The 15200-nt window shown below is 50.6% G+C and overlaps 1 protein-coding gene across 2 annotated transcripts in view; it reads right to left on the reverse strand.

The window, feature by feature from the left end:
* NOS1 (nitric oxide synthase 1) overlaps window positions 1-15200 on the reverse strand; it is a 59023-nt gene that overhangs the window by 30100 nt on the left and 13723 nt on the right. For both annotated transcript variants that reach the window (XM_087768760.1, XM_087768761.1), the window contains exons 3-6: window positions 7173-7305; window positions 1474-1611; window positions 861-1006; window positions 462-624 (exon numbers count right to left, since the gene is read on the reverse strand). In XM_087768760.1, coding sequence (XP_087624886.1) covers window positions 462-624; window positions 861-1006; window positions 1474-1611; window positions 7173-7305 — 580 coding nt within the window. The remainder of the gene's footprint in view (window positions 1-461; window positions 625-860; window positions 1007-1473; window positions 1612-7172; window positions 7306-15200) is intronic.

Consider the following 15200-nt stretch of genomic DNA (forward strand, 5'->3'; position numbering starts at 1 on the left):
TAGAGATCACTAATTCAGATCCTACCCTACACTTCCAGCTAGTCAAAAGGGCACTGAGCCAAATCTTCTTCTGCCATAGCATCTCTGTACCAAGGATGAGTGTGTCCTGCTGCCGCTCTCCAGGCAGAGCAACAGTTTTGGAAGCAGCATGTAAGATATTGGAGCAGTATCTGATTTTGGAAAATCTTCCCTAGAGCGCTGCCTTCCAGTTGGCCCCGTTTCAGACACAGACACCTCAACTACACCTACCCCACAGATGTTTTTCCAGCTCCTGCTGACTTCCCAGCCTGTGCATCCCCAAAGCTGTCAAGGAGAGCGTAGCTGCTCTATGCTGAACACCCCCAACTGTACCTGTGCCGTGCTTTCCTGGGTATTTGAAGAGCAAGTTTTGCCTCTCCAAAACTCCAGTGCATCCTTTGGCAAGCAACCTGCCAGCTGTCTCCAGCTGTGCTGGTGCTCACCTGCAGCTTGGACCACTGAATCCTGCCCACACAGCGGGCTGCATTTCTCCAGGCATGCTTGGCTCCATAGATCAGCTCTGTGTCCCGCAGCTGGTAGGTATCAGTGGCTTCAATCTCCTTGGTCACTTCCTCCAGCCTTTCCATGTGGGCCTTGGAGCCAGATCTGCATGTGTGGGGAACGGAGGAGATGGCAGTCACCAACCCAGGTGGAGAGCAGGGAATCCTGCTGCTCTCCACCTGGGCACGAGTTCTTTCTTTCTTAAGCATGCGTGTGCAGCTGAATGTGGAGCACCACAGTCTCATCCTGCTTTGTCTTGCAAGTGTGAAAGATCAGATCATATGTGACATCTCAGCATAAGCAGCAGCCAGGGCCTGCAACCTTCTACAGCCAATACTTACCTCTTTATGGAGGAGTAGTACTGGTCAATGAAGTCCTTAGCCAAGAGGAGCACCTCCTCTTTTGTCCTGGTATCTTCTGACTTGCGGATGTGCTGGCTAGGGGTCATTACTGAGCCCATGCAGATCTGCTCGGTGCATGCGGTGGCCTGATGAGACAGAAGGAGACAAGCGTGTCTTGGGTTACTGCAGCACTTCTGGTTACATGAGCTGGGCTGGGGGAAGTCAACAATTAGCTATGCAGAAGTTGGTGGCACATTTGACAAACATGGACATTTCCAGCTTATTTGTTTTCACGCCTATTGGTAAAGTTGTGCGAGACAGCTCAAGCATATGCAGTCATCTCTTGTACCACCTGATACGGACAATTGGGGGTCACTAGATTCTTGCCCCAGCTTGGCATAAAGTCATGTGCTTTTCCTGATTTATCCCAGATGGGCTTCCCTCTCACCCAGCTTATTGCATCAGAGGTTTGAAATTCAGATACCACCGGAGACAAGAAGACTGGCCTGAATACATCCAGTTCTGCATTTCTAGGTCAAGCCATCTTGGAAACACTGTGATCCACTCAATTACACTCGGATAACTTTTGGCCAGTCCTATCAACTCTACTCACCATCGCCGTCTTGAGGTGCAGAGTGTCGTGAAGCACGGAGCCTGTCTCCCAGTTCTTGATTTTGACAAACCGCGGGCATTTGGAAGGACTTCCATTCACTGTGTTCTTAGTTGGGGACTGCCGCCCGGATGGCGGTGGCTGGACAACAGTGAAGACCAGGCACAAGGTTAGTATTCATCAACAAGATACAGGAAAAAGACCACAGCAACAAGAAGCATCCTGTGTTAGTGGATGCCTGTGCTTAAATCCTAGTGATAATATAGCGAGACAAGTATGTGATCCAAACATTGGCAGTATTTGGGATCCTACAATGGAGCAACCAACTCTCAATGCAATTGAGAAGTCATCTCTGTTTACAGAACAGGCAAACCTGTAGAAGAGGAGTTAAAAAACAGAGGCAGAAGTGACTTAGGAGAACACTGTGTTCAGGTTTCCCAGTGGAAGACTTACCTCTCTAATATATATTAGATGTTTCTCTTTAAGGAGCATCATCTACTCAGGTTTTACACGTGCCAAGCTCTGCATCACTAATACGAGCACTGTGAGATAGAGCTAACAGCTGATCGTTCCTCCGAGCAAGCCAAAGGCACGTCTCCTTTGATATCAGTGCTGGAAGATCGTAGGAATACGGATGGATAAATTATGCAAGTGGGAGGGCTGCTGAATTATGCATAGTTGGATTATTTCAGTCTCAGCTCTGAATCTCAGCCTTCCCTGGTACTCTGCATCAGGGTGTGCTCATCCAGCACACCTTGAGTTATATGCCAGCATAAGGAAGAGCCTCAGCCGGCACAGAGCTTGTAACGAGAAGCGCTGGCTGCAAGTGCTTGTGTTTGCCCATGTTTTCACAGATAATATCTAGTATTTCTACTGTGCGGCTTATTCGCCCCAAGCACTCAAAAACTTAAAGAGCGATCAGTGTCTGCCAGCATATCATGGGACAGTGAGATCCGCACTGGCCCTGGAAAGCAGAGACGTTTCTTCTAGGAATCGGATCTTATAGCAGAGTGTAATTCAGTCACTGCAACCGCAATGGTGTTGCTGCAGGTTTCAGGGTGAGACCTGGCTGCACACCAGCGCGTCCTGTCAAAACCTGCTTATATTTGGCACCGCTTAAAGGCTTGCATCTCTGCCAGGTAGATCTGGGCTCGGGCCGAGTTTTGATGTAGCCTTCCTACATGAATCCTGTAGCTTGTATCCCTTTCTAATCCATCTGCAAGGTTTTTTAAAGATGGCACTGCCTTCAGCAGAGCTGTGCAGAGTCTGACCCTCCTTTTTGGTGGTTCTGGGCTCATGTCACTGTTGCAGCTCATGGACTAGCAGCAATAATACAAATCCAGCATTACAGCCTGAAGGACCAACTGAAGAAAAGCCGGCACGTGGTGGAAGAAGCTCTTGTTTCAGAACAAGCACTTTTGCTAATGAGCAAACCCAGGAAGGAAAGCAACAGGGGCCACAAGGATGACAAAAGCAGATGAGGCTCCAGATTTGAGTTGTTCTTACTTTGCCAGACAGAGGATTGCTCTGCTTTTCCGAAGCAGAGAGAGATTGATGCCTGATTGATTGTGAGACTGATGCCTGGGCTGAGCAGACACCACTGCATTGCCCTGGTGGCAATGCTGGCCATATTTTTTCTCCGGTCCTTGTTTTTACCATATGCTCCACACTTTTTTTCCTGGAAAACAGGGATTTTGCTATCAAGCAGCCTGAGGCTCACAGCATAATACCATGCACTGAAAGCATATACAGGGAGCAAAAGACAGAGGATGGAGGGGAAGGGAGAGCTTTATAACCTGACCCCTCGGGAGGACCCTCTTTGGTCCTCACAGTTTCCGAAAGCCGCTTTCTGCACGCCCTCAGACCATGCTCTCACGGGTCTCTGTGACGTTCCTCATGTCACAAATCCTGTGATCTTCCCCAGGAGCATTTTGAAGTCCTAGCCCCTGAAGCCAGATGACCACACAGTGGATCTCAGCTTCCCCTTTCCATGCTGCAGAAAACAAACATAAGACTTCATACAGAGCTCAAAACCAGCAGTAAATAAAAAGAACCTCCTAAATATAGTCCTGGAAAAGCATTATTTTTAAGTTAATTTTTTTCAGTTTTGGGGAATCTGACCTGAATTATGGCAGTGGCAGTTCTTCGTCATTTTTTTTATGCTTGTTTTACTCTTTCAAGAGAATTAAACCATTCCTGAGCTACTAACAGCATCCTGAGCTCTCTGAACCAACCTGGGCCACTTTTAGGACCAAGGGGGATAATCTGCCACCTTCCTTCTGTGTGTGATTTCTCCGAGCAGCTCTGTGAGACTGCTAAAACATAGCTGAAAACTGCTGCTCAAAAATGCAAACAAAACCACTCCTCACCTGCACCTCCACCTGCCAGGTAGAAATTAGAAGTACCAAGCAGAAAGCGTTGGTTGTATCCAGCACCGCTTTTTTATTCTGAGTTAGTTTTGGTTTGCTGATGGGGCTGCAGTGCAGCTTGGGAGGAGTGCTGCTAAACACCATCTTGCTAGAGCAGGCGTGGCCCAAGAGCGTGTTATAAATGCAGATGTAGCAAAGACCCCATCCTTGGAGCAAGCAAGCTCATGGTCCAAGCTGGTGGACATTGGCTGCTTAACATCTACCTACAGACGTTCTACCTTAAACCTCTCTCAAAGTTGCTCCATTTCTTTTTTGTCTTTTCCCTGCAGGAACTGGCAAAGTTTGAATCTTTGCTGAAAGAGAGCCACGGTGCAGAGGCATGCCGAATCCCTGGGATGCCAGCCGGGCTGGAACAGCCGAAGCGACACCACCTACAAGAAGCAGAGGTCCCAGGTCTGGCAACCGCATCGCAGAGCAGCTGTGGAGAGAGCAACACCCAGAAGAGACTGGGAAAGAGCTCTGTGTGTATGTGTGTATGCCTTCCCTGCGTGGCAAAGCTGAAGCCAAATATTACCCCTGGTTCTGTCAGGGAGGTTGTGTGAGATCCTTTCATGTTTTAATTAGGCAGCTGTGATATTAGTGACTCAAGAGTGGGACAAACGGAGAGACTAACGTAGCAGTTGGGCTGCACATGCATTATGCAAACATCTTTTACAAGGGAGCATGTTGGCACTTATCGTCAGCGTGCAGCTTGCGAGCTGTCTGCAGCTCTTACAGACGCAGGGGAGAGACGCACCCAGCCCCAGGCGCTTCTTGGGGCCAGAACGGCAGGGACCATCTCCCTTTTTGCAGACCCGAGTGGGTTCTACAGGTCCTCAGCCTTCCTCCTGCGTCCCAGCTGGGCTTCAGGAGTCCCTGCGATGATGGCAAATATTACCCTGCCGAAATGCATCGACTATGGGAGGACGAGGTCTGCAGCATTAGCCCAGGTCATAGATATATTGGCATGCTGACATTTCCTTCCAGACTGCATTAACCCCGCTAGCTGAAAGTGTGTTTTTCACTTTTATAAAGCTGTAAATCATCCTTACAAGCATGGCGCTGACATGACTCCCTTCCCCTGCTAGCTACATGGGCACACGCTCCCCCCATTTACCCTGGAGCTCCTAACAAATCAGCCTGTACGGACTGAAATACGACTCAGGCAGGACCTGGGCTGGTGCAGTCACAGCATCTTTCCATCAGTCAGGTTTAGGGCAGGGGGATTGGGCTCCGGGGAAACAAGCAAAACACACTGCATGATTTTGCAAAATCGATGCCCAATGAGTCTTTCAGCACCTTTTTACAAGCCTCAGTGAGCATTCCCCACCTGGCCAAGTGAATCTACCAAATCCTGCTTTAAAGAACAACATGTATAAAAAGCTCACACTCGGCTTGACTTGCCCCTGTGTTAACAGCATTTATTGCAGCTTGCAAGTTCAGTTGCCTTGACCGCATGCAAGCCCAGGGGAACGGCTGCAGGGAGCATGGGGGGAAACCAAACTGCCTCCAGGAAAGCAGGCATACCTATTTGGGGATAAGAAGGATAAAAAGAAAGCTGCACATCTAGAGAAAAAAAACAGTAAAGAGTTTAATAGCAGCTTAAGACTGGGGGTTTTGGCAGCCCTAACACGGAGAGAAATTAAGCTCTGAACATGGAAGTTTATAAAGTGCTTATAGTAACAGGCACGTACAAGCAAGAAGCTTAGCAAAGGAGGCAGAAAGACAATGTCTTTCCAGAGCTGGGGCAAAGGGACCAGAGCAGAGACCTGTCCTTGGGCGAGACGGGCTCGTGATACCTGCCACAGTGCATTAACCGCGTGGCAGGACATGGGGCTGCCCAGGGACGTCTGTCCAGCAGCTGAACAAAGTGTGTTGCAGCTCTTGGATGCACCCATTTGTGTGTGCCAATGTAGGATGATACCCACCGTAACGCTGTGTATGCTGCTGGGAGATCTGGTTGCAATCCTGAGCTGCAGCCAGGCAAGGGGAGGATGGAAATCACTCCCAACAGCGTCTAAGCACCCAACCAGGTTGGTTAAAACCATGCAGCAAGTCTGGCATGGTCAGCAGTATCTCAGCCACCCTGTGTGTGCATCAGCACCCACACAGCACATCTCACGTGTCTCATGAGACTCCAACACTGGGCGTGCTGCAAAAGTGCACGTGAACATGATTCTGCTCAGGAGTCCCAGGAGAAACAGCGGTGCTCCTGGCAAAGGGGGAATGAAGGTGTGGGCAGAGTTAAACCACCGCAGCCAAGACCATGTCACCTCCATGGCCATGGAGGGACCATGTCACCTCATGTGACCTCACCCCCTGCTTCTGGCTTTGCTTCTTGCAAAACGCCCATGAAATGGGAAAAGGTCCACTGGCAGAGCCATGGCCTGGGAGGTGCTGCTGGGCGCTGCTGTCAACCACACCACAAGCGGCACCCACCCTGTGGTGGTTCACACAAGGCACGTCAGCGAGGAGCGTTGCATTGCAGCTCGCTGGAGCTGGGAAGAGGCATCAACCAGAGGTATCTGCTGAGGACACTCCTGAGCTGAGGAAATACTGATCTTCTCAGAAGTCTTCACGTGACCACTAAATCACTTTTCTCCCCTCCCTTGGAAAACAGTCCTTACTATGTCACCCTGAGAAATACGGTGGGGCAAAGAGAGCAAATGGTCCCCAAACTGGTCCTCCGTATCCTGCCCTGCTGCTGGTTAATCCCATCAGGGAGACACGTTTGCCCAAACAGGCTTGGCAGTGCTCACGCACATCATGTTTTCCCCGAGGTGATCTTTCTGGCCTGGCAGGGCCTTTCTTACGTCTCTGGCTTTGCTACAAGTGTGGAGTTAATCCACTTTTGACAAGGAAGCCTGAGAATTTATGTCCATGGAGTGTGACGACATGAAAAGGCACATATTATCTGAAGTGCTCTATTGAATTACCGTCATATGAATCAGAACAACTTTAACAATGCAACTCGACTTTTTGCCACGAAAAGGGACGACAGTCTCGAGGGAGATTTCAGAGTCCTGGTCCCTGGCTGCGCTCACGTCCCACTCTGGCCCCTTGGATGAAGAGCATCGTTCTCCAGTGACCTATACCCTGCCCGAACCACAGGGAATTCGGCTTCTGGACCAAATGGGCTCTATGCTCCATCAACCCCAGCTCTCGTGATCAAAGGTCTTCAGGGTAGTGCACGTAGTCCTTGCAGGTTCTCGGTGGTGTGAGAGCCCATCAGGATGGGTTACGTACCCCCAAAACCCCTTCCTGCCCAAAGCAACATGAGCCATGGGCTCTTACCTGCTCCGCTTCGGAGTAGGGATTGTTCAGGACGACGGGCACGTTGCTCTTCCCCCACAGGTCACCGAAGACACGGTCGTTCTCCATCCGAGCCGGTAAGGTTTTCTGTGGCTTGTTTTCCCCTTCCCTGAAACTGAAGGGTTAAAAACCATTTGGGTCAGCGGGCTGGAGGGTGGCTGAGCGCTGGGACCACGGGGCCAGGTCCCAGAGCGATGTCTCCAGGACCTGCTCCAAGCAAAAACTTGTGCATCGCCCTGCGGGAGGGGAGGAAACGCTCTGCCTCGGCCAAGGCAATGAATCACAACGGTGAGGACAACCCAAACACAACAGAAATTTCACTGCGTGGGTGAGTGCAGTGCCTGCAAAACAACAGGAAACCCCTGCCCCGACGCTGGCTCTAGCGGGGTTACATGCCAGACCCTCTGCACCCCAAAAACCAAACTGGAGCCCTGTGAAAGCAAGCATGGAGCTGGGGAAAGAACTGCATGCGCTTCCAGCTGCAAAATCTCATAGCAAAACCTTATAGCAAAACCTCATAGCAAAACCAGCTGGGTTTGCAGAGCAGCTTGGTGTTTATGAGCGGAGGAGTGGGAAAAAAAACCCCAAGAAAAAATAGGTGGCTCCCAGGAGGGAGAAACAGCTCGCTCTCCTCTTCCTGACCTTTACAGGTGCTGCAAATGCCGGCAAGCGCAAGCAATTTTACTCAAGCAAACTGACAGATTGCCTCCATGGAGCTGGTGATGTTGATGAGGCTGGGGGACTGAGGACATCCCCAGCGCTGGCTGCCCTCGCCTGTGCGGCGAAACTGGTGTAACTCACGGTGCACACAGTGTACTGCGCACGTTTTGCCTGGGGAATGTACCGCAGGATGTCAGTGAGGCTGTTAAATGCCATCCAAACAGGTGATGGAAAACCACTGCCATATGAGCCCTCAGGAAGGAGAAAAACAAATGGGGTTTAGAGACGTGGTATTCAAAGAAGGCAGGCTGCGGCATCCGCACCGAAGGCGCCGACCGCCCTGGTGAGGCCACGTGTGGGAAGGAACTCCATGGGTTGAGCTGCACGGGGCCACGGGCCAGGACCGGCACAGCCCCACGGCTCGCAGCCACACTGCCTTCGCCCATGTTCAATAGACCATCGAGGTAATGCACTCTGGCAATTGTTTTGCTCCTGCTGTCAGTTCTTAAAACTCTTCCAGATGCCCGCTAAAGTCAATAATGAGCCTTCCCATTAATGACGGCAGGCTTTGGGCACCGACCAAAGTAGGACACTCGCACTCAGGACATAGTTCACACCAATGTGGTGCTCTTGACACCGTCTTGGGAAAATGCATACCTACAAATAAATTCAGTTTCACAACCCTCCTTGCTTCCCCAGCTCATATCTTCAGGTACAGCTTAAGGAAAACACTTCACTTAAAGATGATCTCCCTGTGCTCTAGGTTTTCTGTAATTTTTCCACCTTTACAGAGCAATGTTCAGCTGCCAAAATATTGCACTAGGCTCCTGGACACCTTCCAAACATTGGCTGCCTTAGGGTGAAAGTGGCCAGCTTGGTGCAAGCGAGGAGGTACAGGTGCTATAGGGGCAGTTTTTACTGGGTTTTCTATGCCCCCCTCCCCCGGAAAAGAAAGCTGTTCTTTTGTGACTTGGCTCCTACCAGTACATGAAAGGGTTTCAATCAGATAAAACAGAAGAAACCCCACCCACCACACTGCACAGCAGCAGCCAAAGACAACAGGTCCCGGCTCTCTGCTACACGGTGGCAGTGCTGCCGGGAGCACCCAGCAGCCACGGAGGTCCCAGGGCTGGGGACAACCACGAACCATATAGTACCCACTCTGCCCTCTACCAACCCATCCAAAAGGGAAGCTCTTGACACATCCAGCCTACCTCCATCTAGAGGATTCCCAGCAGCAAGACAGAGAATTAGCAGGATGAAAATCCAGCAAATCAGGCTCTTTCCCCTAAGTCAAGGCCAGCTATTAAACCTCCTGGAGAAAACACATTTCCACAGCTGCACATCCCTGCCCTCTTGCCCTGAGCCCCATCATATCAGGGAGAGTGGAGGCAGGTCAACACAGAGCCACTGAGCACATGAAATGATGGGCATACATGAGCCATCTCTTGTAGCTGATGAGCCCCAACGTGCTGCTCCCCATAACTGGCCCAAAATCAAGACGCAAGCACTAAATCCATAAGGCGATGGAAGAAATCCCTTGGCTTTACTGGTGCCTGGGACTTAGCAGAGGGAGCCTGCCTCCTGGGGGACCACGGTGCCTCTCCAGGGGCACAGAGTTTGCCTCTATGCAGACAGGAGAGGCTTGGGCAGACAGACCCCAGCGTGCCAGATATCCCACAGGCGCCTCCAAAATGGCACTGAGCATATGCCTGCAGGCACCTGGCATGACCCGCTGTTTCCAGGAAGGTGTTTGCAAGCCCGTCTAAACGGGTGTCTGTTGGCATGAGGGAACCTCGGAGAGGAATCCATCAATCGGCAGCAGCAGCCGGAGGTCTCAGCCGGGAGGCTGCACACGTAATCTCATTGTCTGCACACCAGCAAAGCCATAAATGCTCGTACCTATGCCAACGGCATGGAAAAAGACCAGATGCTTGAATTAAGTCATCGCCGTAGTTGGCTACTTTATGTATTACAAGTACTGCTGGAGCGGGGCCCTGCTGCTGTTCACTGGCCTTGAGCATCACCCGACAGCGAGAGGCACCGTCCTGAGGAACAGTGAAGTCCAGGTGGGCATTAAGGGTTGGATGCTCAGGAGCAAATGCTCCACATCCCACTGCATGTTTGCAACTGGGGCAGAAACGGGTTGCGTATTGCTATTCCTGATGGACTTACGGCTCTGCATGAACAAGGCAGCAAGGTGCTGCCCTCACCCTTAGTCTCTGCTATAAAAGCACAGTCAAGCGTAGCTGCAACAAAGCCATTAGACTGAAAGCGTTGTATCTCTCGCGTCCGTGCTGGTGTTGTGCTACAGTTTGCTCAGTGTCGGGCGAGGAGGTCCGTCCCTCGCAGGGCTGTGGGTGCGTGCCCCTGCGCTGAGCTAGTGCAGACCTCTCCCGGATGAGGCTGCCCAGAAGTATCCGGCTCTGTCTTTTAGAGACAGACAGGGAGAGAAAAGCCCATTCAGAGCAGCCACAGCCTCACCCCAGATGGGGGAAAAAAGATTTAAAAAAAAGAAAAAAAAAAACAATTGCTTCATTTTACAAATATTTCCTGCCCATTTCTTGTAACTGCCTTGTTTGCGAGCTCAGACAGGAACAGGGTCTTTTGGGTCAGTTATTTTCCTCTCTTGGCTTGGCTTCTGCATACACCAGCAGAGACGCAGGGTGACCTGCCACATTCATACGAGGATGCCACTCACACACTCAAGGAGACTGGCAGGATGGCCAAAACACCGCGCCCGAGCTCAGCCTCCGGATAATGTTTCCAAAAGCACTTTATCGACAGGAAAGCCCAAAGGGCTGTTCTCATGGGTTCCCGGTGGGCGATGGGGAGGGCGCAGTTTCCCCAAGGGGTGTTTCGAGGCAGCCAGGTTGGGCACCTCCGGGGAGCTGCTGTGGGAGCAGCCCGGTCTGCAGCTACGCAGGGGAGAGGGGGGCTTGCCCTCGGCTCCCAGCAGCTTTTGGAGAAATCCTCCCAACTCACTGTCAGACCTGACCTGGGCGCTTTGGGGCATTGAAGAGGATTTTTAAAATCACCACTTTAGTGTCTTTGAGGCACTGGAAGCAATGCTGAAGATCTGTCCTCAGAGGCACTTGTTTGGCTGAACTCTCCCAAAGGCCAGATCCAGGATCCAGAGATCCCTTCTGACCTGAGTCCCACTGCCGTATCCATTCAATACTATTTCAGCATTAACAAAATCTTTTGGATCCAGAGCAAGTTTTGGGGAAGGGACCCCATTTGAGGTCATCTTTTTTTCTGAAAGCAAAATTTGTTGCTTAAAAAAAGAAAGAGGAATCCTGCCCTCCCCCACTGGTGCACAGGCAGAGCCTCGGATGCTGCCTCACCTCGGAAAGAGCATCTGGCTGTTTGGAGAAATGAGAGGCACCACTGTTTTCTTTTGACTAATTTGATGATGTTGCAGTGCTCAGAGTGATGAAGCAGAAGGGAAGTTGCTGAGACAGCCCTTTGAGAAATTTCTCCAAAGCTTTTCCAAAAAGAAAGAAAAAAAAAAAATGAGCAAAAAGAAATTTTGTCACTTTGCTCCTTTGAATTTGCTTGGCAGAAGAATCTTTCTGATTTCCCGGGCAGAGATGAGAGATACCACTAGCTGCTGCAATCCCCAGAGGCCAATTTGGATGAACCGATAAGGACATGGATGTCCACGTTCCCAATGATGGCTCTCATGCCGTGATGCCGATAGCAGCGCCTCGTGCTGTGACCGCAGGGGATGAAATCTTTCCAGGCCTTTGTCCCAGTAACCGGAAAACTCTATGCTTGAGCTTGGGACTGTGTGGGAAGCTCACACATGCACACCTCACTTGCTCTGAGCTTCGGGAGAGAAATACCTTCTTTTTACTTTCTTCCCCTCTCCTGGTGTGTCCTCGGAGGCGGCTGCAAGGCTCCGCTGCACATTACTCCTCCTTCCAGTGCTAGAGGCCAGGGTAAATGGCTCTCGCCTCACCTTTTTATTGCCCCATGGAAAACCATATTCCAGAGGACATGGCATCCTCAGAAGTTAATATTTCCTTGCTATCATGCCCCTGGGGCAGCTCACAATCTGCAACATTGGAAAATATGTCGGCTGCAGACTCCTCACCTCGAGGGTTAAGGCAAAGCCTGGCACAACAGCACATGTTTGAGGGAGAAGCAGGAGAAGGGATCGGGCAGGATCTGGAATTTGCAGGGTCCAGAGGCTGGAGCAGAGCTCAGGAAGGAAACGGAAATGTTGGAAGCAGAAGGAATAACTCCAAAAGGTGGGATGTGCTCCCTGGAGAGGCAGCAGGGCCAATGTGCCCGGAGCCGGGGACTGCAGGACGACCAATGCAAGAAACCACTTCCTAAATGAGAAAGGGGAACTTGAACGGTACTGAATGAAGAGGACAAAAGCCTCACGAACAAGCATGCGGCATGGCTTGAAGGTCTTGCCCCCTCAGAAGGTCAGATCATTGCTGGGCTGTGCCCAGTGCTGGGATTAGGGACTAATGAGCTGAGCAAGATGCACAGAGTGGCTTCGGAGACGGGGCTATGAAATACGAGGCTGGTAAATGCCATTGAGTAGGCATTGACGGATAAAGACCTGGGAACAGATCCAAGTGATCCCAAAGTCCCACCAGCATTGTTCAAGATTCAGCCAGCATCAGATGCAACCTGCAACCACCACACTCGTTCCTTCCCAGCCGTGCCCAAAAAGCACCCGGCAGATTCCAGCCTCAGCATCTTATTCAGAAACCAAACGCAGTTCAGGTCTGCTGGGAGATCACAGCCTCGTACGTGGGCCATGAGTTTGTCTGCTGGGACCACGTACAAGGAGAACGGCCTTCCCGTGCGATGCAAGAAGCAGCACCAGTACGGGGGGGCTGAGCAGGTGAAGGATACTTTGGAGACTGGTCTGAGAGGGCTCCACGGGGGTATATTTGGGTGGAATATGTTATCTGCAGGCACAAAATGCCTCTCTGGATTAGACTGATGTAGTCAGAGTGACAAGGAAGAAGAATCCGCCGAGGGAGAAGGGGAGGGTTATTCACTGCCAAAGCTTCCTACTTCACCATTTTGCAGAACAGCAGTAACATGATAGTTTCAGGGAACCTTTTCATTTCAGAGGTTTTAAAGTTTCGTGTCCAAGTGCGGAATAATGAAGACATCAGAAATGCAAATGAAATGTTTTGAGCAACACAAAGAGATTTTGGCGGCAGCAAAGGAGGTGGGAGGAAGAGAATTTTCTCTTCGAGAACTGCAAAATTATGGGGTTTGTTCCAAGGCAGGATGGAGCCTGAAACCTTGAAACCCTTCATAAACAGAATTCCTGCTCTCAGCACACTTCTCCCTCCAAGGGCTGCTGATGCTGCTTTTTGGACCGAAACTGCCATGTTTCCATCATGCTGTTCATGTTATGGAATAGACCTGAGAAGAAAAATAAATACTGGCAACTCGGGGCGGGGGGGAGAGGGAGGGAAGATGGGACATGACAATCTCCTTAGAGCTCAGAGGGAAAAACAGACCTAGGTTAGCTGGAAGAGAGTGAACCAAACTCTATTTTTGTTTTCTAGCCCACGGTGAGCCTCATGGCAGAAATGCCAGCTCTCATCATACCTTGCACCCCACTTCCATGCTCTGTTTTATGATCGACTTCATCGCAGATGGCTTGAGCCAAGTAGCAGACATTCAGCCGTGGTCGCAGCCCATCCCACGGGCACGCACCGTGGACCCAGGGCACCTTACAGCTGGAAATCAGCGGGGAGCAAAAGCCAGGTCATTGCAGGAGCAACTCCCCTGGGGAGTGCAGACCATGGGTGCAAGGGATGAAGATGAACTGATATTTTTTCCCAACGCATACTTAACAGTTTCCAGTTTTCCTTGCAAGAAACATTAGAGATACGAGCTGGAAGCCCAAAGCATCAGGTGTAATTTGAATCACTTTTGGCAAAGCCCACCTTGAACAAGAAGTGTTTGGTTCCTTGTGAATAACCTCAAACTTGTACCATTCCTTTCTGCTCTAGGAAAACTGTCACAGCTCTGCGAGCCGGACCGGCTTTGACAAAGTGCTGCAGGCTGTGAAAGTCAGCACCAGATGAAGACAGAGACAGAATAGGATTGGTCCCGAGACCAGCATCTCCAGCTGGATTGATGGTCAAGTGGTCCAGGTTGTAGGTGTCAAGCTCAACCTTGAGCGAGGTTTTGCACCCTCCTGGGGTCTAGGTAGAGCTCTATTCCTGTTTTGACTAATGCCAGCTTTGCTTGCTCCCCCTCCAAGCCTGGAGAAGTCACAGCCTACAGTGTTAGATCTGCATCAATCTGATAAAGCTTGCTTATTTTGGGGGGCATTTCTTTGGCACCGACCAACACAGTCTCCACGGTTATCCGCTCCCCATTGCTCCCTGACTTTTCTGCGCTTCTCTTATGGACCAAGCAAACTCTCACTGTAGAAGACCTTCACGATGCCCCAGCTCTGTCTGAGACCAAGCAGAGGAGATGAATCATCTCCAGCACGTCGCAGGAGGCGGAGGAGAGGCGGCTGAGAAATGCCCTTTACCCTGCAGAGCAGCTCTCGACAAGTTTTCCCTGCAGTATATCTCCTTTCTCACTTCTCTGCTCGAGCCCAAGGCTTCTCACTCATACAGAGTCCTACTGCAAGAGCAACGCTGCAGCTTTTCATCAAGCAGAAGACTGAAGACTAGTTTTGACCGAAAAGTGGATTTTCAGTCCCAAGGTACATAGATTATGTAGAATATTTTTAAAGGATATTGAAAAATAAAGTGAGTGGAGTTTTGGTGAAGTACCCGCTTCACTAATATTCTTGCTGGTTTGAGGTCCTTCAGTTTAAGTGAATTCAAAGTGTTTCGGTTTAATCTCTTCAGGAGTAGAAGAGAGTCCTCAAAGAAAAAAAATCACATTTTTCATCCTTTCCTGCAGCCGGAGCAGAATTTCCTTGGAGAACCTGCAGCTGGTGGGACAGGATGGGGACACTGGGCGACACGGTTTGAAGGGTGAGGCTGTACCTTGTATCAATGCTTGGGATTGTGCCCTCCAGGGGCTTCACCAGATCATGACCCCCCACTCCATCGCAGCAGTCTTAGCAAAAACAGAGGAACAGACAGGATTTTTAAGCACCCCTGCATATATTGTTGGACCTGTAGTCAAGCACAAGCCCTTCAAGATCTCAATTCTTTGGTTGCTTAAACTAGGTTCCCCCAGGGGTGAGTTGGTGCTGGATTAAAGGACGTACAGTCTGGGTGGGTAGCCCTCAGCCTTCCAGGGAGAGTGCCGGGCTCAGGGGGTTAAATTGCCTCCTATTGCACAGCAGAGACAAAACCCAAAGATTTTTGAAAGCAGCCAAACAAAAAAGCAGTG

Source organism: Nipponia nippon, unplaced genomic scaffold (genome assembly GCF_047370975.1).
Source record: "Nipponia nippon isolate SJK-2023a ecotype South Korea unplaced genomic scaffold, ASM4737097v1 scaffold_30, whole genome shotgun sequence".
Lineage (NCBI taxonomy): Eukaryota > Metazoa > Chordata > Aves > Pelecaniformes > Threskiornithidae > Nipponia > Nipponia nippon.